At 40.7% G+C, this 26,724-nt stretch overlaps 2 protein-coding genes across 5 annotated transcripts in view; one reads left to right on the plus strand and one right to left on the minus strand.

Annotated features, from left to right (window-relative positions):
* Positions 1-26,724, plus strand: part of TMEM69 (transmembrane protein 69) — a 36,897-nt gene that overhangs the window by 1,438 nt on the left and 8,735 nt on the right. The window contains exons 2-3 of one of the 2 annotated variants that reach the window (XR_014169071.1): positions 5,506-5,647; positions 8,267-8,401. The gene's annotated coding sequence lies outside the window, so the exon portion shown is untranslated. Of the gene's footprint in view, positions 1-5,505; positions 5,648-8,266; positions 8,402-26,724 lie in introns of those variants that run through there. The other variant, XM_081914034.1, reaches the window with a different exon arrangement.
* GPBP1L1 (GC-rich promoter binding protein 1 like 1) lies at positions 1,132-26,641 on the minus strand. 3 transcript variants are annotated; one of them, XM_081914000.1, is made up of 12 exons: positions 26,501-26,641; positions 12,495-13,327; positions 11,031-11,146; positions 9,357-9,486; positions 8,205-8,482; positions 7,522-7,594; positions 6,244-6,437; positions 5,214-5,354; positions 4,879-5,037; positions 3,701-3,822; positions 2,278-2,380; positions 1,132-2,038 (listed from the first exon to the last, which is right to left on the minus strand). In XM_081914000.1, the coding sequence occupies exons 3-12, from the start codon at positions 11,088-11,090 to the stop codon at positions 1,889-1,891; spliced, it is 1,410 nt and encodes a 469-aa protein (XP_081770126.1). In that variant the 5' UTR covers positions 11,091-11,146; positions 12,495-13,327; positions 26,501-26,641; the 3' UTR covers positions 1,132-1,888. The 3 variants fall into 3 exon arrangements, with proteins under 3 accessions (XP_081770126.1, XP_081770125.1, XP_081770127.1); XM_081913999.1 differs by lacking the exon at positions 26,501-26,641 and adding an exon at positions 26,232-26,429; XM_081914001.1 differs by lacking the exon at positions 26,501-26,641 and adding an exon at positions 25,151-25,528.

Raw genomic sequence — 26,724 nt, forward strand, 5'->3', positions numbered from 1 at the left:
GTTGTCTGTAGTATGTTGATTCATAATATATTCCTGCTATTTCTGCAAATTAAATATTTTGGTTGTTCATGTTGAGTCTGATGCAAAGGCCTTCTTAAGATTGCACATTCCTGGTGAGGTTTTGTTGTTGAATAGCAGGTTCCCATTCTGTATAATGCATTGCTTTTAGAAGTGACTTGCCATGTAGCAATGAGCGTGTTGTTCAGGAAGCTTCAAGCCCAAGGAACTGCTGAGCATAAGGAACTAAGTTCTTTGGGTGCAATAATTGTGTCTTTGAATTTTATGAATTGAAGCTGTTTCTAGAGCCTGTGGATTATTATATTTATTTCCCACTTTCCCCCAAGGAACTCAATATAGTATATTGGGGGTTATTGGGTTGTTTGGTATTTTGTGATTTTATATTGTAACCACCCCAAGACCTGCAGGTATAGTGCGGTATACAAATTAAATAGTGTGTGTGTATACTTGGTTCCCCGCCCCGTTTTATCCTCAGAACAACCCTGTGAGTTAGTCTAGGTTGAGACTGACACAATGAGTATCAAATTAAAGTAGGTTTGATTTGAATTCTCTATATTTTCTTCAGTGTATAAACATTAGCATTTCAACTTAGCCTCTCTCCTTCACTTTACACTCAGATGTTAATTTATGTTCAGTTCTGATAATATCTGCGTTGTAATGTAAAATTGCTCTGCACAGAGAGAAAGAGAAGTACAACTATTCAACTGGTAAGGTAAAGGTAAAGGGACCCCTGACCATTAGGTCCAGTCGTGGCTGACTCTGGGGTTGCGGCGCTCATCTTGCTTTATTGGCCGAGGGAGCTGGTGTACAGCTTCCGGGTCATGTGGCCGCATGACTAAGCCGCTTCAGGCGAACCAGAGCAGTGCACAGAAACGCTGTTTACCTTCCCGCAGGAGCGGTACCTATATATCTACTTGCACTTTGATGTGCTTTCGAACTGCTAGGTTGGCAGGAGCAGGGACCCCTTGCTTAAAAACCAAATCAGGATTTATTCAAGTTACTCAAAACTTTTCTTTAAAGCAGGTTCTGTTATATGAAGGCCACAATAACACAAAATAAGGATAGCCAAGTTGCCTTACTTATATAGTATTTCATGAGAAATGAGACACAGAATTGGCAAACTGATGCAAAATATTTATTCCAAGTTAGTTATCTTTTGTTGCAGTAGTTTTCCCCCTCATACAGACTCAATGTGATAGTCACTTTTTTAAATCTGTAAATAATGTTATCAAAATAATCTTAATCTTTGAAGTCCCACAAAAATTTATATTTTACAATCCACCCTGAATATCAAGGTTGCAAGAACACAAACAATTCCTATATCCAAATATTTTACAGCTGTACCCCCAAAAAAGAAAAAAAACCAAACACGCCTGGTTAAGTGATGAAGCTCCCCGAGCCGCCAAAAAACAAAATAAAAAAGTTCCATGTTATTAGCATTAATTTAACACAATTAGAACTTCCATAGCCATTTTGTCATTGACAATGATTGTTTTAGCACATTATTGCCGCACAGCATTTTGCTATGTGGACGGCAGTATGAGAAGCATGTGGCTGCCCAACTCAGTCCCTTACATCCTGCTGCTGATGAGACTGAAACTATGCCTTGCACCAGAAGGCCATGAGTCACCCATCTGCATGGACTGTTCTCTATGAAGCATAGAAGGGCAAAACCAAAAATAAGCCAATAGCTTTCTTCTTTGGGATATAATTCTTTCCCTTGTGCATGAAGTTTTCAACAATAAAAAGAAACTGAACAGACTTGAGACAGAATAAACTTCTGCTTCATTTGAACCCCAAACATTTATGTGCTGAACTACAAACTGAGTTTGCTGGGTTGTTTTGTACTGTGGGTTTTTTGTGCCTATTTTCAGGCATCATCGTCTGAAGTTTCACTGCTACTTGTTTCTGTATCCGACTCCTCAAACTCTGTCTTAAAAGTGCTTCTCCAGTGGGAGAATAGTTGACTGTTGCCACGGCCTTGAAGAAATCCATTCTTCCTAAAGCCGTTTCTTCTTAGCTGCAGGAAAGAAAGGAAAATGAATTCATATTTGTTTCCCTTTTCCATTCAGAGCTCAAAGCAGAGTACACTCTAATACTATGTACATATAAAACAAAGTCTATATAGGCTTGTCAACATGCAAAAAAATAACTGAGTAGACGCTTTTGCAGTCATCTCACAGGTTTTATGAAATAAAACTAGGAAATGACCAATGCTAAAAGACTGATAATAATATTAAACACAAAAGCTAAACATACCTGCTCTGACTTTATTTGGAACTCTTTGAGCTCATCCTCTGTGAGGGGAAGGCAATTCTCATCATTTTCAGGGTACTCTTGCCACCCCATTGCTTTCAATAACCTAGTAATTTAAAGGAGATGGGGGTGGGTTGAGAAAGAGAGGTTGGATTAACAATGGAAGAAAGACCCACCCCCACATCACAATGCATACAAAATTGACACGTTTTCTATAGATACTCACCACTGATTTTTACATGAATTAGTTAAGTTCTATTTAACAAGCATTGTTAACAATGCTTGTTAAATAATGTTAAATAATTGTTAACAATTATTTAACAAGTATTCTTCAGCTGCAAAGGAACATGGGGTGACTTTATGAAGAAGGACCTAGGTAATGAAAGTAAATGATGTGGTTATGAGGGACTGGGGAATGAAAAAGGAATATGGCAGGAATTGGGAGCTTTTTTGTGACAGGCCCACTCCTGAGGGTTAATGTGAGAAAGAACTGGACCAGTGATGGCTGGAGCTAGAAGCCAAGTGGATGGGGTTGCCCCCTTCTCCCTCTCAGGTTATAACTGAGTAGAATACACCTCTTGTATTCTTTATTCATTAGTAAGAAAGCAACTATTCTTGAGGAATAGTTTTTTTGTGTATGCATGCTGACATGCATTTATTAGGTGCTTGTCAGCATGTCAAAATCTGAGGGGTGATAAATAATGGGGAAAATAATTGTGTCATCTGCCTCTTCCAGAGCAAATGGGAGAAAATGTCTCTTCCCCAACTCACTCTACCTTGTGGCAGCAACATCACTGTCAACAGGGACTCTGTGACAAATGATGGCAAATACAACTTGCTCCCTAGTCCTGTTATGAATCATAGAACTGTAGAGTTGGAAGCTATCCCAAGGGTTAGATAGTCCAACTCCCTGCAATGCAGGAATCACAACTAAAGCATCCCTAACAGAAAAGGAGCCATTACTCCTATGCCTGCTCTGAGGAAGCAGCACTGCAGCATCAGAGGTTGAGCAATTACTGGATTCCGGTTTATGCAGGCCTGATCTAGCCATGACATTAAGTGTCTACTGTTGTGCTCAAACAGCTGGGGTAGTGTCAGAAGACTTAATGATTTATTCCACAAAAACATTCAGGTCTTATGTGTGATAGATAGCTGTTAGGGAGTTACACCCTTGCCATCACCTTTGAAATAATATGCCTCTGTGCAAAGACCCTCCCAGTATATGAGCACCCACTGCAGGACAGCACACTACGCTGCAAGAACAGCATGATCAAACAATAGAAGCAAAAACTGACAATAACTTGTGGTTGGTGATAGAACTTTAAGAAGTTTCAGGTTCTACTTTTACTTCTGACTCTTATTCCACTAATTTATCTACAACGCTGGTAGAAAAAGATTTTCCTTAGCAGTCTGTCTTCCCTCTTACCTGTGTTCTGCTTCTAATGAGTGAGAAAGGTTCTCCCCTTCTTCTAAAGGCAGAGAAAGACCATTCTGGTGACAATTCTCTTCCCAGTTTTCCTTTGGTTCTGGTGTGCTGCCATCCTCCATCTGGCAAGGGAGAAAAAAATAAGTCAAATTGCCTGGTGAAGGCTGCTGAGCCTTTAGATCATAGTATCAAACAACCACTCTTGTACTGCTATCTATCCAATCAAAACCACAGTTGCTATGGAATAAGCCCAGCAAGACTTCAAAACATGCACAAATTGCTCTGTAAGGAGTTTGCTTTTGGGAAAATAATCAATATATACCCTGCCTTCCTGACCATAATACTAACAAATTACAATGTAAAAATATTCTTTTTCCCCCAAGATCCCTCTATCTAGAAGCTGTAGTTTCTAGAATGGTTAAGCAAGTCCTACTACTGTAATAAGAACACAATCCAGCAAAGTAAAAACACATGTCCAACAGGGTGCTATGTGTGCAATTTTCAAGCCTTGATGAATCCTACAATCAGGATTGTGAATGGGTTCCCAACAAATAACTTAACCATGTATTCTGCACACATTGGATCTGGTCCCACAGACATCTGACAAAATGCTTAGTTATAACCTTATTGTAACCAATAAGGTATTTTGCTTCCAAGATCAGTAGCCAGTACTCTTTAATACCTCTATCACCCTTTATTTCCCAAAAGTAAAAATACTTTAAAAGCTTTCAATTACCTTAATGTGTTAGTCCAGCACAATTATTTGGGGAGTGGGGGAATGAAAATGTCTATACTGTTTTGTGTTATGCACTTTACATTTCTAAAAATTAAATATAGCTTTGTTTTATTTGTTGAAAAAACTAGTATATATAGATTAAAAATGAATTTCTGCAGGGGTTATTCACTAAATGGACATACTGTGCATGAAGAGGACACATATTTTGTTTATGCGAAAACTCACTCCTTTAACTATCATTTATCACCTATCTGCACAAGTCAAAGAACAGAACCAAAAATCAAATTCCCATAAAAAGTAGCTGATTACTAGACAAGTCAAGCACTTAGAATAGTTGGAAAATACCAGCTCTGCCATACCCTTAACACAACATTTCATTTCACACTCAAAAATCCCTATCGTTTTAATACTCTAGAAAGAAAAACCGGAGCTGCACCCTTACATCCTCCAATTTGTTGCTCTCATGGCGCTCTGGCAACTCCCCATTCCGGTCATCCTTCAAGGCCTTCAAGAACTCACTCTTCTTATCTGTGGTGCGTCGCATCAGCTTTGTCAAGCGAGAGGAGTTTATTTCAATGGGAGGGGTGATGCTGGAAGGACTCTGTAGAGAGAATAAAAGTGCTGCAAATCTTCCAGAGTTTACTTTTTACCAGAGGGATCCTGTCCTCCCTACCTCATTTCTATTTGTGTCATTTATGCTGGGTGATCATAAGTGTATGTTCACTGATGTTCAAATACTTTAAAATCCATTTTTTTAATTCAACCTTTCAAGCTTACCTCTTTGGAAGAGGTGAGAACAGAGCCACTGGCCAGTACAGCAGGTTTGGTTACAGACACTGGACTTGTAAAAGCAGAATCACGGCTGGAGGAGAGCGAGCCTGGTTTATGTTCACTTCTGTTAGCTTTCCATTGGCTTGGCTACCATGAGAAGAGAACAAATACAGTAACATTAGGGAGCAAAAAACTGCATAAAAGCAACATCAATAATTAATCAATCTAGTAACTTAATTTTTTATCTTGCTTAAAACTAGACAGTCACCTTGATTACTATTTATATTTTTGTCAGCAGGCTGAAAAAACTGGCACCAGCCCCATCACGGATCCAGGAAAAGGAAAAGGAAAAGAAAGTGGTCGGACTAATGCAGAAAGTTTCCCATCCCCATTTCTACTTGTGACGGGCTTTGGCAGGCCTTGCTTATTCCTACAAAGAGGTGAGAAGGTGCAACAGTGGGCAATTAGAATTCCCCTGAATGTGTGCAAATGGAGAGGGCTGCATTTATCCTACAAGACACATGTTGTGCATGGTGATTATATGGTAACACCCTGTGTAAAACACTTAAACTGTAGAGGAAGCACTAAGAGTTGAAGACAGGGAATACAAAAGTAGAAGCCAGGAACAGCTGGGGAGAAAGCATGCAGAACTGGAGTAACGAGGAAACCTGGCACGTGTCCCTAAGTCACAAGTAAATAGAGATTGTTGAGAGCTTAATACCAAATGTTCCTGTGTCTACTGGTTGTCATAATGCAGCCCTTCTCAGCAAAGGAGAGAGGGCACACCCTCACATTGGGGAGCAGGACGAAAAGAGAAAAGGAGGGAAGTGCATATAGAACACCAACTCAAGATAACCAGTTTTTTTAAAAAACTTTTAACCTTCAACATGAACCCCTTATTTCCATTTACATTCTAATACTATTGTATAGCTTTAGTACAGCACAATTTACTATTTCCTTTAGGTTAGTCAACATAATGTTAAAACTTCCCCTGCAGTGGTACTTTTACCTTTTACCTGAGTGAACCTAAGCATACCTTGGAAGGGGGTGTTGCAGGCTTGGGAACCAGATTTTTGTAGACACTTGGGACAATGGTAGTTGCCTTGTTGCCATTTGAAAGCTGAGGCCCTGGTGACGTAAATGCAGCTGAGAAGGCAGCAGCAGGATCTTCTTTTGAAACCTTTTTGATGACCAGCATCTTGGTAGGTTGCTTGGCACTAGGAGGGTTCTCTAGTAAAAGGGGTGGGGAAGAAAAACACACCAAATTTTCATTAAAAATGCAGTTCATCCCTAGTTCAAATGAGAATAGATGGTTTTATAGACACTACTTGTTACAGGAAGGCAGAAACGTAGTCCTCTTTTCTACAAGTTCACTCTTTTCTCAACCCAGTTATTTTAGCACCTGCTCAAACAGGAAATATTTGGTGACAGCTCATCATATAGGACAGGATCTGAGAAGGACTAGTCTGGAAATGTAGTTAACAAATAGATTTATTTTAGTTTTCAACCAAGATGGATATTCAGTTCAAATAAAGCCCAATTCTAAAGGACAACGCTTTATATAATTGCAATCTGGTGAAACAAGTTATATTCACTATTCTTCCATGAGAGTCTTTGGAGGGAACAAACCTGGACCAGTAGGAATTATCAGTTGTGCATATTGTTACAAGCTCATTTTTAGGCCCAATATAGTTTAGATGAGCACTAAGATGCAAGTAGCTATGTTTAGCTTAGGCCTCTCACAAAAAGTTTCGACTTTCAATTAGTATGTTCCATTCTGGCTATGTGTCTGTAACCAGTGGTATGCATAGGGCCTAACTATCTTAAGGACTACTTTGGATGTTACATGGCTGAACATTGGTACAGTAGATGTGTGATTAATGGTTAGTAGATGACATGGGCTCTTTGGGCATTAAAAAGGATCCATAACTCATTGAATCAAGTCCATCCTTTACGATGTGGCTTCTTAAGGCTCAGGGCTCAAGCATCACTCTCTTGCTTGGATGGATGAGGGATGGGAAACACAGCACTTTCCACATTGCTGGAAAGAATTGGAGAAATGCTCTAGATACTGAATGGGCAGGATTTAAATGTCTAGGATGCTGAATGTCAAATATGATGGGGTGGGGGGAGAAGAGAAGAGAACACAGGCATTTCTTGGTGAGACTCAAGGACTCTACAACACCACCACTAAATATCCAAGGCATCTTTGAAAATTCTAAGATTCAGCTCAATCTAATTTTGAAGGAAAATGGAAAGACAATTTATATCTTTTACTAAGAAGATGGCTGTTCGATGATGCCTCAATACCTACCCCAAACACCAGATGGAGTCCCAACTGGTTTACTCTGGCTGTTCTGTTTTCCAGCTTCTGGATTCAATGATGGCTAGGAAACAAAGAAAAACATATGTCTTACTATGATACAGAATATTAACTCTATTTTCAAGTTACTTAGCTAGGACTAAGTTTAAAAAACTTAATTTAATTTAATTTAAATTCAACATTATTCTCTCACAATTTATATACCAACATCTTGACAATGTTCCTTTGCTGTTGTACTTAATTACTCTGCAAACCAGTGTGAGCAAATAGCAAGTTTATTAAAGAACTAGGTTGGAGATACAAATAGGTTTAAGTGAAGCAGATGTACTGCATGAAAAGAAGATTTAATTTTTTATATAGTCTAAACATGGAATAATCAGTATGTCTAATCAGCATCTAGCCTTAGGGAGAGCTGTGAGTTGGAAGGAGGAAGGAACTAAAATGATATTGGTTGCCCAACTGGTACGTGGGACGAACTTCCCATCTATATCCAAAGAAAGGAGTTTTCCTATGAACATGTAGGTGGACATATGTTCTGGACACATCTCTTGCGGGAGAGCATTCACACATTATGCAGTTTGGGGAAACACAGAGACGCATGAAAGCATAGAAGAAATCAGTGCTTGTGAAAATCAGCAGGAAACCTTGTTGAAAACACAGTACTGTACACTTACAAAGTCTTCCTCCTCAAATTGCAGTTTCTCCTTTTCTTCCTTTTCCTCCCTCGTCTCAGCAGGTGGCTTTTCCTGAAAGGCTGAACCCTTTCGGGAGTGGAAATTGCCATTCCAGTGGCGATGGGATCCAGTTCCTCCTCCTCTTTGATTCATGCCATCATGGCCTCGTGAAGAACCATACCAGCCAGGTTGATTGCCAGCTAGCCCAACATGAACTCCTTTAGAAGCACCAGAGTCCACAGAATCATGACGGTGCAGGGAAGGCTGATGCCAGCAGTCTGCATGAGAGGAAGGTGGTTGTATGAATAAAAATAGTCAGTACCTAAAATATCTGCCATAGTACAGATCTCTAATGAAGCCAGCGTGCAGCAACAATGCACTTTGTCAGGGGTTGGGAAGCTCTGGTGCGGGAGCCAATTTGGACCTACAATGCAGCCCAGCTACTTCTGGCAAATCACACTTATCTATTTCCCTCCCCCCAATGCCATATGGAACAATTAGAAAGAAGTTCATCATTGTTCCCTTGCTGAAGCAGGGCACACTCTAACCATCCATCAGTTGATTCTTATGGAAACACCATAGCAATCCTGGACCAAGTCTCTATGATGGCATACTGGGAGTGCTCTTTCATAGAAGCACATCACCTCATTGTGATATTGGGTGATTGACAGATGGGAGACCCTGCCCAAATTTGGCCTGCAAAGTGTAGGGCAGAAACAGATTTGGCCCACCTGGGGGGAAAGTCCCCCATCCCTGCTCTATGTCAGTTCAGAATATCACCTTTACTACTCCAACCAGATCTTGGGATTACAGCCTTTATTATGAAGTCCAAGTGAACAATATACCCTAACCATTCTACCATACAAGCAATGACATTATAGTCTTCTATCACAGCTGTCTTCTTGACGTTTGCTTAAGTATGCCAACAGACTCCTAGCACATCATGAAAAATCAGAATACTACCTACAGAGTGCTCAGAGTTTACTCTCTCATAGGAAACAATTGTTACAAAGTCCTGGGTAAGTTGAAAACCTCCACACTTTTATCTCAGACAATCAGGTTTTTCAAGCATTTAAATGTTTGCAGCACCTAAGTGAGTAATAAAACCTAAGACCAGTGTGTACAAGTTCTAGTATTAGCCCTTTTATATACCTCCTGCAGTTCTGAGGGGACCATTATTAAAAAAGCCATCAGAAGAGTTGTGGCGTCTCCGGCTTACTCCAAAGCGGCCCTCTCCCCGAGGAAGATGCTCTCCGTGCTTCTCAAGAGTGGTTCCAGGGGCCTATTAAGGAAAAAATAATAATCAAAACATGCAAAGGCTCTGGAATTATGAGCTCCGCATGAGTTTTCAGGAGTTTATCAGACTGTTTCCTACTTTGTTCAAAAGTGATATTCCAGTGACCACCAGAACCAACCAACAAAGCTATATTTGGTATATATGTACCAGCTTCAGCCACACGTTTGCAATTGTGTAGAATCTGTTCCTTCCTTGATTCCTTTTAAATACACTGTGACAGCAAATTATCTTGCTATTATTTCAGGGTAACAGATTGATCAGCTGTCAAACAGTTTAGGACCCATATTGGAAAATGGCATTTAGATTCTTCATTTATAAGAAGCCACTGAATGTGCACATTGAGTGCATTATAATAGTTCTATGCATTATGATAATCCAATCTGGATATTGTCGTTAATTATTGCTACCAGGTCTGTCCTAACCAGGAATGGGAACTGCTGGTGCACCTATCAAAACTAACAAAAAGCACTTCTGGCTATAGCTGCTACTGGGCACACAGGAGCAATGTCACACCCCCATGCTGCACATTTGAATCTTAATGGTAAATACAACCCTATCCAAATTATATATACAGTGGTACCTCTAGATACGAACGGGATCCGTTCCAGTGCCCCGTTCGTATCTAGAAGTAAACGTAGGTAGCGACAGCGCGTCTGCGCATGCCGCTTTTCGCCGCTTCTGCACATGCACGTGATGTCATTTTGAGCATCTGCGCATGCGCAAGCGGCGAAACCTGGAAGTAACAAGCTCCGTTACTTCCGGGTTGCCGAGGAGCGCAACTCGAACACACTCAACTCGAAGCGTCTTCAACCCAAGGTATGACTGTATACTCTTACAAGGGGCTCCCAGTAGTCTGGTTTCCAGGACAGCACCAGCTTAGCTTCAGTCATATTGTAGCATTTGTTGTTCCCAGAACATCCACTTTGCCCACATATTAATTAACAATTTTGTGTGTTACTGTAATGGTAAATGTTTGTATTTTCTCTGTGCATGACTTTGAGAGACTGGCTGTTCCAAACCAGGGGTAGAGAACCTTTTTCAACCCGAGGTCTACATTCCCTGAGAACCTTCCAGGGGATGCATGCCAGTGGTGGGTGGGGCCAGAGGCAAAAGTGCATGGATCAATTAATGTAACTAGAATAGGCTACATTGCAGCCACGCAAAAGGCAAGAGTTTAAACCAACCCTTCCCAATGAAGCAAAAAACAGTTTAAAGAGGGCACTGGTTACATTTAAGTTTTGCAGCTTTTCCCATGTCATGACGACAGATCATTAGTGACAAATTGTCCAAAAATGCAATTTGTATGTTAGTTTTTTTAATGCAAGCATTAGTTTGACAAATGGGCTATCAACTCTGGTAGCAATGTCCTACTATTTTATTGTTGATGCACTTTTAATGCGGGCTCAGTATGGCCAATATAACTTAACTATTTTACAAAGCCATGTATGCATTTCATAATCAAATAGGCAACCTGGCCATAACTTGTCTAAATGTTATTGAAGAGTTTGATCCAAGATTCAGTCGTTTACCTTAGCAGACTGTGGTGTGGAGAAGTTAAGCCAGGCAGGAACAAAGTCATGCTGCGCCATTTAGGTCCAGTGTCTCTCCTTCAATAAAGCGAGGCATCAAACCTCATGGCCAGGATCTAAGACAAGATGAACAACACATATCCACTGTCAGCCCTTCCCAGAGCAAAGACAACACAGCAAAGACAGGACTGGGCCTGCCCCCAACAGCTTGGACAGCAACTCAGTATCTTTCCAAGAGCTAATTGAAGAATATACAACTTGATATAGATCCATTCTGAACTACTGTAGTTCAATGGCTCCTGTTGATTTCCACCCTCCATGCTCAATTCAAACCAATAAAAGTAGAAACTGAGCTCCATCAACCTTTATAGTTTCTGCTGGGAACTAGAAAAAGTTGATGAAGAATTCAGTATTAATTTCCCTTCCAGCATATTAGTATTTAACTCATGTCTCCCTCTGTACACTATAAATCATGGGTAGGCAAACTAAGGCCCGGGGGCTGGATCTGGCCCAATCGCCTTCTAAATCCGGTCCACGGACAGTCCAGGAATCAGCATGTTTTTACTTGAGTAGAATGTGTGCTTTTATTTAAAATGCATCTCTGGGTTATTCGTGGGGCATAGGAATTCATTCATTCCCCCCCCCCCAAAAAATATAGTCCGGCCCCCCACAAAGTCTGAGGGACAGTGGACTGGCCCCCTGCTGAAAAAGTTTGCTGACCCCTGCTATTAATATTTCACAATAAGCATGTTTGAACTGTATCATGGCTTTTCCATGAGCACATAACAAGAAATCCACAGTCAACAATATCCCATTTCCCATTTTGTCTGAACTGGGAAACTCTTCAAACTTCTTCAGTTATCTAAAGGACTGTCACGTGGAGGATGGAGCAAGCTTGTTTCCTCCTGTCCCAGAGGCTAGGACCCAAACCAAAGGATTCAAGTTACAAGAAAGGTAATACTGGCTAAACATCAGGAAGAACTTTCTGACAGTCGGGCTGTTCAACAGTAGAAAAGACTCTCTTGTAAGGTGGTGTATTCTCCTTCATTGGAGGTTTTTAAGCAGAGGTTGTATGGTCTTCTGTCATGCTTTAGTTAAGATTCCTGCATTGCAGGGGTTGAACTTGACGACTCTTGGGCCCCTACCAACTTCCAACTTTTATGCTTCTAGACACCATCTGAAGGCAACCTCAAGCCATCGGCTTCAAATACTGGTGAGTCCCAAAGCTACTAAACAGGATATTATTTTTAACTAAAGACTTCCCTGTTCTTTGCCACCTCATGCAGACAGGAAAGGAGCAGCTGCATGTGGGTGCACAAGACTTCTTATTTCTTCTTATTAAATCAAGATATGATCATTTGAACATACCTGTTGTGAAATATCACAAACAGAGATGGAAATGAAGGCGCAAAGATTGTGTATTTTCATATAGCTATAAACAAAAGAAGTCCCACAATGACTTACCTAGTCCGGCCTCTGCAGTCCACCACTCTCACTTTTAGCACTTCTCTTGGCTCTCCAGATTTCTTCCTTCTCCAGGGTGCACCTATGCCAGCTTTGTGGCAAGGGTGAGTCCCAAAGGAAGCACGAGAAGCCGCACTTCGTGCCGACTGCACCCCTCACCCCTCTAGCTGCTCATCTTAATTGCTCTCTGCACTTATATGAGAAAAAAAATACCTAAAAGGGAGTGTGCATTTTTGAAAAGCCACAACTACATTCACCTCATTAATTTAGCTGTTGTTGTTACAATGCTATGCAACTCAACTTTTACATTACAACAGTACTTATCCGATATGCACAGCATTCAGAAAGACACCATGATTAATGGTGAACTCCACAAATCCACTTTGTTCATCTTCTGCAACAACTTGATTTTGAATGGGGGCGGGGAGGTGGTGGCAGGACCATGAAGTATCTTGCAAATTCTGAAAATGTGTGTTAAAACTTATATTTGTAGAAGTTCTAAAATGCAAGACTCATCTTCACCACTTTTACAGTTGCTTAAAAAGTTGTTAGCATTCTTAAAACTGTATCTTGAAAGGATTTTCACATAATGTAACTTAAATTTCCTTGCGGAGGAACTAAAAGCAACTTGATGAAGAGGTAAGATTCACAATGATTTCTGTCCTATTGTTGCTATGAATGCATTCAATTAAAGCTAAAAGGGGCTAAGCCAGAAAATAATCTCTCCCTGAACTAATTTAGTTGAGTTGTTGCTTTAAAAAAGAGAAAGTTGGTGTATTATAATGAATTTGGGTGACGATCTTCTGAAAAGTGTAGAATTCACGAAGTATTCTCTGAAAGAAAGACAGTATTACCTATCAGTAAATGAAGCAAAAAGGATCTAAAAGTTCAATAACATATAAGTTTTCCACGTCTTCTTCAGTTTCTACTGAAATCATGAAGCAAGCCAGTTTTTAAGTTACCTGTGGTTATTTTCAATCAACACCCTATTTCAGCATTTTTAACTTGAAAGTTATCCTATTTGTACCCCATCCGTCCATGTATTACCTTATTTTGTCTTCATAAAATAGCTTCATGAAGTAGGTTAGGCTGAAAGACTTTACCACCCACAGTGGCTAGGGCAACCCAGTCAGATAGGCAAGGTACAAATTATCACCATCATCATCATTATTATTACCAACAACAAAGCTACCTTGTGAGCTTCATGAATAAGGATTTGAACTCCAACACTCCAGACATACCTACTTTGCAGGTGCTGCCATGTTCAAACACAGGCCTGCCAACATGCACTACCAACAGAGGATACAAATAACACTCTCTAATTGCAAATTCACTGAATATCGACAAAGGCCCCCAAAAAGGGCCAGAAAGAAACCAAAGGAAAGTTGTCTGCCTGCTCAGAGGGAACCTTGAGGCTTGCAGATATATAAAAAAAACACTTTAAAAGGGGGCAAAACCCCCAAAGTCAACCAAAAGAGGACTGAGCAGTCAATACTATGCAATGCTGAATATGTAAATCTAGCTCAGAAAAACTCTTATGAAAGGTTTAGATTTTATTACCTATCAAAATAACCCGCACTAATACAGTGTCTATAATTAATCAACCCTAACAACTACTAAACTATGACTTATTTGAAATTGGACGCATACACACACCACAGAACACTAGCACATCACTAAGGATGCTATGCATTTTAGAATTTAAAAATTCCACGTTCCGTTGATTTATCACCATGGCAGAAATTATATGCCTAGAATCACGAAAGGTAAATTATGGAAGGTTTCCAACTGGTCAAAAAGAAACCCCAGAACAGCAGCATTTAAAGTATTCGGCATAGCATTCATTTCTTTAAGTCCTGAATTTCTCTTTGATACATACTTCCTGTAAAGTTATATTTGACTGGAGAACTGGGCCCAGGCAAACAAAATGAATTTCAATAGGGACAAATCTAAGGTTCTGCACTTAGGCAGGAAGAACTAGATGCACAAATATAGGATGGGGGACACCTGGACTACTAGCAGTAAATGTGAAAAGGATCTAGGGGTCTTGGGGGACTACAAGCTTAACATGAGTCAACAGCTAACACTATTCTAGGCTGCATCAACAGAAGTACATTGTCCAAGTGAAGTAATAGTACCATTCTATTCTGCCTTGGTCAGACCACACCTGGAATACTGTGTCCAAATTCTGGGCACCACAATTTAAGAAGGAAGTTGACAAGCTGGAACATGTGCAGAGGGCAACCACGATGATTAAGGGTCTGGAAACTAAGGCTTACAAGGAGCACTTGAAGGAGCTGGGTATGTTTAGCCTGGAAAAGAGGAGAGGAGATATGAAAACCATCCTCAAGTATCTTAAAGACTGTCACATGGAAGCGGGAACATGCTTATTTTCTCCCTCTCTGAAGGGTAGGACTTGAACCAATTTCTTCAAGTTGTCAGGAGATTCCGACTAAACATTTGGAAAAAACTTTCTGATAGTAAGAGCTGTTCGGCAGTGGAACAGACTCCCACAAGAGGTAGTGGACTCTCCTTCCTTGGAGGTTTTTAAGCAGAGGTTGAATGAATGGCCACCTGTCATGGGTGCTTTAGCTGAGATTCCTGCATTGCAGGGAGTTCGACTAGATGACCCTTGCATCCCTTCCAACTCTAAGATTCTATGATCTCATATAGCTCAATGTGGAGCTATAATCATGGCAAAGTAGTAAGTTTATATTCCCTAGTTCACCCTTTTCCAGCCTGGTGCTCTCATGACATTTTGGACTACAAATGCCATCATCCCTAATCATTAGCTATGCTAGCTGAAGCTGTAGTTGGGGATGGAGGGGGCTCCAAGTCAGGGAAAGCTGCTCTACCCTGATTCAAAAAGTTCCATGTCAAGATTGGCACATTATTTTTAAAAGAATCACCAATTTAATATACTGGCCCCATAATTACTATGCTGGGAATGGGAAATCTCTGGTTCTCCAGATTTTACTGAACTCCAACTCCCATCAGTGCAGCATGCATGGCCAGGAACTGTGGTCCTCTAGCACAGTGTTTTTCAACCTTTTGGGGGCAAAGGCACACACACTTGTTTCATGGAAAAAATCACGAGGCACACCACCATTAGAAAATGTTTAATATTTTTTTTCTTTAATGGCAAACAAAAACATTGCGGACCGTTCTCTGCTCAGCGGGGATCGATCCTCTGATCCCCACTGATCCCCGCTGCTCTCTATGGGGAATCGGATGAGAGCGGACCGCCTGTCAATTTTTCCCAAGGCACACCAGGCAACATCTCGTGTTGAAAAACACTGCTCTAGCAACACCTCCTCATGCAAGTCCCAAGTGAAGTGATAACTTTTCTTTTACTGATTGGGGCAGGAAGGGAGGTTAACGATCCATTCACAACCTGGAAATTGAACTCCATATCTGCTAGACGGGAATTCAACATTATTTTGCAAGAGACATTAACACACACACAAAAGCCTTCTCAGGATTCAACTCAAACCAGAAATGTTGATTTCCTGGAACATATCCTGATGCCCTCAGTTGAATAGATTCCAATTTAACATTTCTGACTTATTAAAGTAAACAAACAAACAAACAAAAAAGGTGGGTTAGTTTTACCTAATGAAGTATCTCAAATAATAATAATAATTAAGAAGATGAACCCAAATGAATGAGACCAAAAGTTCATCTACACACCATTCTGCTCCCAAGAGTATTTGAACTTAAATATATGATGGGGTTAGAGGGAATCAAAACACTAAATGTGATTTAGATGTTATATCCAAACAAATGCAAAGCTTTTCAGATTTTTATTACAATACTTATATTTTTGACATGACAACACACTATTTCACACATCACACTGCATACTTAATGTTTTATTGTGAACATGTTTTGCTGGGCTGTTGTGTTCTCTCTGCTAGCACAAGTAGAAACAAAGCATAATTCACAAACCATGGTCCGTTTGGAAGTGAAACAAATAATAATTCCCAATTCAGATGCAATACTAAGCCAGGGATCATAGTTTGCTTCCACTGTGCCCTAGAAGGGAAATGGTAACAGCCCAGAAAGCTATGCTCACAGTAAATCATTAACTATACCATTAAGTATGCCATTTACCAAGGCAAGAACATAAGGCCAGCAGCACTTCCCTTATACCAGGCATCCCCAAACTTGGCCCTGCAGCTGTTTTGGCACTACAACTCCCATCATCCCTAGCTAACAGAATCAGTGGTCAGGGATGATGGGAATTGTAGTCCCAAAACAGCTGGAGGGTCAAGTTTGGGGATGCCTGCCTTACGCAGTTTAAATTTTAATTAAAAAATGCACTGAAAATGTAACTTGATTTTAGTATACTCAAAAGCCTGAGGATAGTACTCAGTTATATTTTACTCACAGTAGACCTGTTGGGCTAAGTATTTCTGCTAGCCAGCAGGAGCCAACACAAGGGTTTCTGCTCGTGCAATGAGGCTTACCCACTCTCATCCACCTGTACCACCCTCACAATCATTCAGTCATGAAAGCACTAGGACCCAGCTGAAAGCTCGGATTGGAATGTTGGATTTGGTATGCAAGGAGTGGGTGAACTACAAGACGCAGCAAACTTTTAAATTGTTTGGAAAAAATACAGAACCCTTTTCTAGATTCTGATTAGTCATCTTCTCCTGATCTATGTTACACATAAGCATCTCCCCCACCTCTTTTTGCTATACAGAGTGTAGCCTAAGTGCAGCAAGATATGGTTGTATCCCAACTTCAACTTTTCCTTCAGAAGTAAGGATCCTTTGAAGGAAAACAAAGACAAGTAGAATGTATACCACGTATCTTTAGATTCGATTATACCGTACTTTTTTCTTGCTTCCATTCCTAAAGTTAGATTGTTTATGTCCTATTGTTCAATTATTGTGTTTCTGGGTGTGTACTTGTATTTTAGTTGTTCAAAAATGTCAGTATTATTAATAGAAAAGCACATTGCAGTGTTGTGGCATCTATCACTAAAGCTCTAGCAAGTAACAATTGAGAATGAATGACGTAATATACTTGTCTAAACTAAAAGTGAAAGTTAATACACAGTATAATTCAGGAATTTAACATTACAACTCTTGGGAGGAAAAGTTATTCAATTAACTCAAATACTAAAATTATTTTCCTTTCAGCAAAGTTGTAACTGGGTTCTATTTTGGGATAAAAGTTCCAAACTATTGCTCAGCTTACTAGAGGTTTACCTGAGAAGCAAAGCAGAGAAGGGTTAAATTAGCACAATGCAGTTACATGTAAATCTGCAAATACCTGTGCATTTATTAAAGACCTAACAGATGTTACCATAGACACTGAATAACCAATAGAACTGAGAACAAAAAAAGTTAAGTGTAATCTCCATAGAATAGCCCTTACTTGTAATGTTTTTAGTACTGCTCCTTTCTAAAGAGTTTTAAAATGGCTATTTGCATGTCTGGCAGCTTTGCAATTTATATCTAGTGAAACACTATGAAATCATGGCCCCTTCAAAAATGTATACATATATAATATTGCAAGTTTGTGTACCACATCCATATTATAGTGGTCAAAACCTTGTGTGTAAGTGTTTAAATCAAAGGAACCTACTGTCCCAGGGAGCCTCTCAACAATCTGACAGATAAGCTATCACTCATCAGTCTGAAAGTTAGCAATATGACAATGCATCCATCTCATTACCTCCTCGAGTGCCTTACTTCAATGCTTCAAAGGTTTGTCAAACCACAGCTTCACAGGAAACTGTGACTTAAGTGCAACTAATAAACCAATATGGCAAACAGCTGAGTGTGCAGAAGAGCCTAGTTTACTCTAGAAAACTGCATGTTTTATGCATTCAGCTTTCTAATCACTGATGCATACAGTTACAGCTCAATGTTTGTTAGGTATAAAGGTAAAGGTACCCCTGACCGTTAGGTCCAGTCATGGACGACTCTGGGGTTGCATGCTCATCTCGCTCTAAGCCGAGGGAGCCGGTGTTTGTCCGCAGACAGTTTTTCCGGGTCATGGGGCCAGCATGACTAAGCCGCTTCTGGCGAACCAGAGCAGCGCACGGAAATGCCATTTACTTTCATGCCGGAGCGGTACCTATTTATCTACTTGCACTTTGACATGCTTTTGAACTGCTAGGTTGGCAGGAGCAGGGACCGAGCAACGGGAGCTCACCCTGTCGCGGGGATTCAAACTGCCGACCTTCTGATTGGCAAGTCCTAGGCTCTGTGGTTTAGACCACAGAGCCACCCGCGTCCCTTGTTAGGTATAGGTATACACAAATTACTGAGTGATTCACATGGGATTTACTATCTAACCTTAAACAGAAATCTGCAAAAAACCAGTCCAGATTCCATTAATTCTACCCAATCATGATTATTTACTGTGTTCTCAATTAAAAACACAGTTCATCCTACTTCTTCCGAAACCTAATTTGTTCCATACATCTCTTGATTGCATAACTTCCAACGCCATGTGCAGTAGTTCTTTGCTAGTTAGTGCTACCTTGCATTTTCCCATATAAATGCATTTTGAGCAATGGAATTCTGTATTGGAAGACACTTTGGAAGACACTATTGGTAGGCAAAAACACTTGGATGTGCTGTTCAGCCACATACTAAGACTTACTGGCCCATAGATCACAAGCAGCACTAGCATCTGGACCCTCAGAACTTGAAGGATTGAACTTATTCCCACACCAAAGAAAACATCTTCATATATTAACAATTTTGAATTTGATCTTTCAGTTTAGTATGGCAGGATGTATTTATGATGAACCAGTATAATCAACTAACACTGCTTCAGTCTACATCCTAGTCTATTTTCAAGCACAGAAAAAAGGAGCAACAGCAGTCTGGCCCAACTCATGTAAAACAGAGTACAAACATTTCACACCACATCTTTTCACCTTCTACAAAAGCGAACAGCAGCCCTAACTTCCATCCTTAAGATGACAAAATTCAAACTGGTATGGTCAACCCTGATCAATAAAAATTACAAAAGGGATGTGATTAATATAACCTGCAGAGCAGAGGCAGTGACTGAAGGCCAAACTAAATGTTAGGAGGGGAATATGGGATTCATCATATCATTATGTGATTGTTCGCCTAATGAGTGATTTTCTAGGAACGCATTATGTTCAGATAATGGGATCTGCATGTATTACTTCCGAGAAAGCTTGAAATCAAGTAACTGTCATTAAATCTGAAATTTGAAGCCGTGTACTGGAGATGGTTCTTCCACCTTCATTTCCTTCCACTGAAACCTTGAATATGGTTGATTAGATGGAAGAAGGTGATTTGGCGGAATGTTCTTAGGTGGTTCAGACCACTGCTGCAGTGCTTATGATTTACACCAGTGGTTTTCAGATTTTTATTTTATGGGAACCCATTCTGCACCAACTTATCTGCTGAGGAACTCCTGTATAAAGGGTTATGGGGCTTTTGACACCCAGCTCTGTCAATTCCCGATGAAGCACTGCTGTCCTGGTACTTGGCAGAGAACCAATAAATTGTAACTAGATGGAAGTGCTGTTGGTGGGTGGTTCATCTGCCCAGGGAGGTGCTGTTCAACCAGTTCTGAAAAGGATTTCACTCTCCTTTAAGGATCAGGTGTGCATCCTGTGGGTGCTTATGGATTCAACTTTGCCATTTTAACATGACTGCTTCAGTGGCACATAGTGCATTTTATCAGCTATGCCTGATATGCTGACTGCAACCTTTTCTTGACAAGAGACAGCCTGGCCATGGCTGGCTAATTTCTAGACTGAAATAATGCAATGAGCTTTTCAAGGGGTTGTTTTTGAAGACATTTTGGAAACTGCAGTTTAGACTATTGCAGCTAGACTGCCAACAAGAATGCTATGCAATCATATCTTGGTTTTATTGGTATTGGTTTTAACCTTTTAAATGGGAGTGAAAAGGTCTCAGCCAAAGGGCTGCAGAAAGGGCCAGGTACAAGAGTGGACAGAATATAAAATACAAGTCTTACCTTCCAGCGTTAGAAACAGATTTGAAAGCTAGGAAGTAAATGGCACCCTAAACCTAGGTTATGGGTGCAACAATGGAATGCTTTTTAAGTAACAAGAATACAAAGCTGAAAATGAGTAAACTGCAGCTAAAATATTATGTTCATTTTTCACATGGTCTAGTCCTTCTCTTGCCCTCCCCCTAATATTCTTAAGAGGGTCTCTTCTCCAGTCTTCAGAGAGTAGCTGGAAGTGGGGAGTCAGAAAAGGTCCTCTCTGCCTTCCACTGTAATTTTAATCTGAAATCTTAGGAGTAGTACTGCGCCCAGAGCTCAGAAAATGCTCACACTAATAAAATTTCCTGGCGCACAATGCACCTATAACAATGGGAGTTTTGAACACTGTTACCTTCATACAGCAGGCTACATTGTGGCCACAAAAATCATATATTTCCATTCAGACAAGAGGGTGTATTCCTATACACAAACTGCAGATGCCCCTGGAATGTGTGTAGTGTACACGGTATCTCCACACATGTGGGTTTATACACACACACACACATAACGTCCATCACAACAACAAGTATTTCACTAGTAGCTTAATATGTCCCACATTAATCTACTAAAGCTTTTGTGAAACCCTTCAAAATCAGAACTACATACGAAGAATTTACCCTTTGTACACTGAAACAAGAGAGGCATCATTACTGATATCATTGTGAAGTGGGCCATTACTAAACTATTATTATTTTTGCTGTCCATAATGCCACACATATAAGCCATGGCTCAACTGAAATTTGATCACTGAGTTGCTTCATCCAAGTCAACATATTGGTTGCTGAACCCATATTAATTTGTGCATACTTTATACATGGATGATGTTCAGAGGATAATCTTGGCTTAGTAAATCAAGACTTACACAAGTTTCAGGCACTCACATGCAACCATTTCACCTCTTCTTTTGCACAAATGAGCAAGCCAGGAAGCTGCAGCCGACAGCTTCTTGATACATTCACACTTGGAACTAGTTAATGCAGTGACCACCTTAATACCATGGTTTCATAATGTGGTTTGTTTGAAAGCCATAACTATGGCTCCTGGTCTGGATGCAGCTTCCTGGCTGCTTCACTCTGGTAAAGGAAGGAGTGAAAAGGCTATGTGTCGATGCTGACTCTTGTTTGTATCTCAGGTTAATACAGATGTCTATCAACATCAAATAGTGATGACCATCACAACACATATATTTATCCATAAACGAAGTCTAAGGTGACCAGTTCCACTGCCACACTATTTAAAACTTCCCAAGCTTTAAAATGTTCTGGGTTGTATCTGAAAACATCATTGCACAAGTGGAATGGCTTTCATTCATGTACTTCTCCTCCCCCCTCCATGCACCCCCACCTCCCCAACCCACTACCTCAGATTCAGGGGTCATGGGGAGGAGACGTTCCACTGCAGGAGCAGAAGTCATTCCATTTATCCAATGGTTGCTTGATTCAACCCATAATAGGCTGCAAGTAAGCTCCAATTTTGGTATGGGCAAGTTTAAATGCCTGTACAAATACATAGCTATTTTGGAGATGAAATTATTTGGGTGTAAACACCATACATTGTTAAATAAGTGGTCTTGAGTCTCCCCCTTTTAAAACAAATAATGTATTATATTTCTAAAATGAAAGCGGTCTGTTTCAATATATTCTTTAAAAAGTCATGTCAGACAAATTGAAGACAAGTCAGCCATTTTACACACCTAACCATTTTTTTGTAATTCAGTTACACCTGAACCTGAATTACTACTTTCCATATTTCCAAACACACACAGCTGTAAAATATCTGTGTACACTCCAGAAATTAAGCCAATGAAAGATCTGCATTAATTGTTCGTAGCATCTATTACATACTTTTAAAATCTTTTTTTTTAAAGTGTGCTATGAGTGAATCCTGTGTTTGATTAAATACATAGTGGAATTCACCCTTCACAGAGTTTCTCTTTATTATCTAGAACAGAATTTTCTTTCCACCATGAATCAAACATATTACAGTCTTTCAAAAAGAAAGCTTAGATTTTAAGACCATCACAATTTAATTTTTTTGCATTTCTTCTTCTGACCTAATACGGTACTTGAAACTATGTTACAAGGTCATATTTATACCATTTTACAAAAAATGTGATAGGCCCCACATGCACAGTACACATGTTTATTTCAGAAGTCTTTCTCCTTTTTTAAACAGGGCTTGTTCTATTTATGTTCTAGATACAGGATGGCAGTTTATGCTTTGGTTTAGGACTGCCATTGGGGAAAACAAGGCTGTTGTGCCTTTGACATTAGTACCTCCACAGCTGATTTCCCACGGTAAGCATGAGGTTGCTCAGGGGCAGAAAATGTATCTTCACTTTCTCTAATTTTGTGCCATGCCATTCCCCCGTGGCTGCCATATTGTAACTGGCACCATCAGCATTCTCTCAACATTCAAAATGGTCCAAAAACGTTGGCGACCCCTGATATATGGTTATGCTACAAGTACCTGAGCTTAACATTATTAATGACAAATTAGTAACATGCTGCAGCCTACTGTAGGAGACATGTTAGGAGCCTGGAAAGAGAATAAAAATTAGGCAGTCTCATCACCTTTTTGAAGAAATGTGTGCCCTAGAAATGCATTACATTGGTCTCAATCTAGCTTGACTTTACCATATAGTACTCAACTATTTTTACAGCTAAAGGAGTAGGGAAAGGGGAAGTGGAGAGATGGGAAGTATCAAAACCTCTTATCTTTCAAAGTAGTGTTCTTTCTAAAATACAGAGGTTGCAGCAAAAGAGCGAACTAACATATTTCTTTCACAATAGTCATTCCTTCCCCCTTAACAGTTGTCCATAAGTCAGTAAAGGCTACCAAATACCATGCAAATCAACTGGTGAGGCAATACTGGCTTCTCTTTCAGTACTTGCTTTGAATGCAACATAGCCATTCTGATCTCTTTCCTTAAACATTAACAAAATTCTAGAAACTTAAATGGAAACCTATCCTCTTTGGGAATTATATTCCAGTTCTGTTGTTTCTTCTAATACTAAATGTTTTTGCACTGCTACTCTTGTGTACAGAAATATTGACAATTTGTTACTAGAGCAAAGTTTCTGGAGCAATTAAGTCTTCCAGAGTGGTGAGGCTTACACTCTTCTCTTAATTTACAGAGGCAGAAAAACTAGCAAGCACCAGAATGCCTAAGTGACAAGCGAGTTTCTGTATAAGCTTCACTATGTACAAAGCACTTGAGTTTAACTCAGGTATCTAAAACAAAACTGTGCAATAAACCAGTTAGCTCAGAAGTTCCACTACACTTAATGCAGCTTGAAGTTAGTGTGAATAGGAATGCAGACTATTAACTGGGTGGACATATTTGAAGAGCATTTAGCATGACAATGTTAATATTTTGCAGGATTTAAGAAAATTTCTAATCTTATTTCCACTTCTCATTACAGTAGGGTATATGACAACAGAAGCAGAAATTTGACAACACAACTCAAAATCTAATTAAAAAATCCCCACCCACAGTCGTATCTGTCTACTACTATTAGCAGAAGTGTTAATGCAGCATTCAGTATTTGGACTGTAAGGTTAAATTTCACTTATGGTTGTTGTACAGAAAGGGAGAATTGCAAATGGTAAATCGACTAAAAAGTATTAGCTGACATACAAATAATCCCAAACCCACTAATCTCTTTGAGATACATCTAAAAAAGAACATGTGACTCATGCAAAAGTGTGTACAAGTTTATATAAATGAAGTACCTATCAAAATGATTGCAAAATTCTATTATCCTTTCATAATATACTTAGTTCTCATCCTTACCCTGACAATGATCACCCAAGACAAGGGTGCAGAGATTGGGGATTTAATGGAAGATCTATGTGATTTTCAGGAGGTTGGCAATGATTTCTGACTATCAATTGCTTAATAATAGCAAGACGCACAAATCAGATTGCTGAAATGAAGAAAATAGGGTGGCATAGAGCAACAAGGAGTGGATATGTGTGTGGAAGAACTGTCAGCTCAGTTCAGGTCTGGTACTAAAAACAAATTATTGGGCTCAGATTCTTTAATTTTAAGTATGCCTTTTGCACCCAACTCTGGTTGATGGATCTTGGGGTTCCAGAAAAAAACAAAAGTAGAACTTATAAGTCTGGTCTCTTCTCCCACCCCTAAGAAAACACTGGTCAGTGGAACTCTTTTTTTCTATTGCATCTAAAAGTCAAACAAGTTACTAAAGTATTATTGATAGATCTCTAGATGCAAATTCTTACTGTTAAGGTTATCAGGCTGAAGTACTAGTTTAGTACATTCTCTTTAAAAGTTAAGAATTGTTCAGTTTCCTCTAGGCTATCTTCTACATAGAAGGCATATAGACAAATTGTCCTATTTCCCAAGGAATGTTGGTGCAGAACAGTCAAAGCAACTATCCTTTTAAGACACACAACAACTTCCACATTTGCACTAGATTCTATTTAACATTTATATTTTAACTCAACTACCCAAATTTTAAAGGAAAATGTTTTTACACCCCCCCCACCAAAATAATTTCAAGCAGTATCTAGAGTTATATAGCCAACAGGAAAGACACACGAAGTGCACATTCCATTCAAGCATTAAAAAAATCTACCAGTAACTGCCAGAATCTGACACTACTCCTTACCTTGAGTCATATGCAGCAAAGAAGTATTGCACAAGTATAATACTGTATGCCTTCCTTCTGTCTTAATATTCAAAATACTCTATTTGTACCTCCCTACAAACACACCCACAAGTCAACTCCCTCCTTCTCAGCCTGCTCAGCAAGAACAACAATGCTAGATTTTACAAGGCAGTCTGCATGGAAGGCAAGATATAATTATCCAGTCCTGACACTTGTATATTTGCTCCTGAAGACAGAGTCGCTGTTGTTGTTTGGGGCGGGTGTGTGTGAAAAAGAAAACGAAAACAGTTCCATAGGGAAACTACGCCAAGTCAAGCATTCTTACTTAAATATTCCTAGTTTTGACCCACCACACTTTACTGTCTCGAATTGTCCAACAAGCTGTATACAAGTTGTCCAACAAGCCAGCATTTCCCCCCTTTCCTCTAAAGAATAACTCCTCGCACTTTATAAAATCCTGTGCCCTACTCGACAGCCCCCCCCCGCCTACCTCACTTCAGACCCGCCCCCTACCTTAGCCTAGTCTCACAACTGCTTTGATCAGCTTCTCCCTCCCTTCCTATACCCACGCTGGAACCCTAAATCCATTTCACCCCCATGCCAACAAATAACAAAAAAAAAAACCCCTCTCCCACCTGCCCTGAAAATCACATGCCACTGACTGCCTGCTCCGGCCACTCCGCACCTCCTGCTCAACTTTGCACTCCAGAGGCCTACCCTAGCCTCCTCCTTCCGCTATTCACTCTTTACTCCAGCTGATCCTTCCTCGCACACCTCCAGTCTCCACCCCTGCCCCCCCCCCAATTGCCCGCGCAGACACCTCCTGGCAGGTCCCCCCATTACCCTCTTATTAGCTATCGCCGCCTCCCTGCCCCCCCAACCCTTGCCAAGCACCTCTCCGCGATGCCCCTCGTCCCGAGCGCTTCCGCAAACCAACAACTGCCCCGAGCAACTCTCCCGGCCGCCAAGCGACCCCGCAGGGCCTCCACCGCCCCCTCGGCTCTTTCCTGCAACAGAACCTCCACTTGTTTATGCTCCCGCCCCCTTGCCTGTTCTGGGCTTCCCCCTGCCCGCTCCCTACCTTACTCTCTCCCCAAAGGTCGCTGGCTGCCGCTCAGCGCCGCCTCAAGTCCAGCTCCTCTTCCCTTCTCTCCACACAAGGCCGTGCTTACGGGACCAGGCCCCACTCGCCCCCTCCCGCCTCACACTCTGTGTCGCTTGAGTTCCCCACACCGAACCATAACAAAGCTCTGCCCAAAATGGCTGCCCGGCCCAGCCCGGCCGGGGGCCGGAGGGGGCGGGGCTACTCACGCGTGCGAAGAGGGGGGGAAGAGGGGGAAACACACCCACCTGGGCCCAGCCCGTGCCGAAAGACCAGGGCGCACGCGCACTCGCTTTCCGCCGCTCGTGCTCTGGCTCGTCCGAGCCAGGCGAAGTAGTCTTTCGCGTGCCGCCCACCAAAGAGGCTGCTCAGGGCTCTCGCGCGCCTTCCATTTCTGCTCTGCGCATGCGTGAGTGTTGTGTTATCGGAGGCTGCAGGCAAACCAGCCTTTCACAGCTACTTCCGTGATGCT

The sequence above is a fragment of the Podarcis melisellensis genome (genome assembly GCF_964234715.1).
Source record: "Podarcis melisellensis genome assembly, chromosome: 6".
NCBI classification, from domain to species: domain Eukaryota; kingdom Metazoa; phylum Chordata; class Lepidosauria; order Squamata; family Lacertidae; genus Podarcis; species Podarcis melisellensis.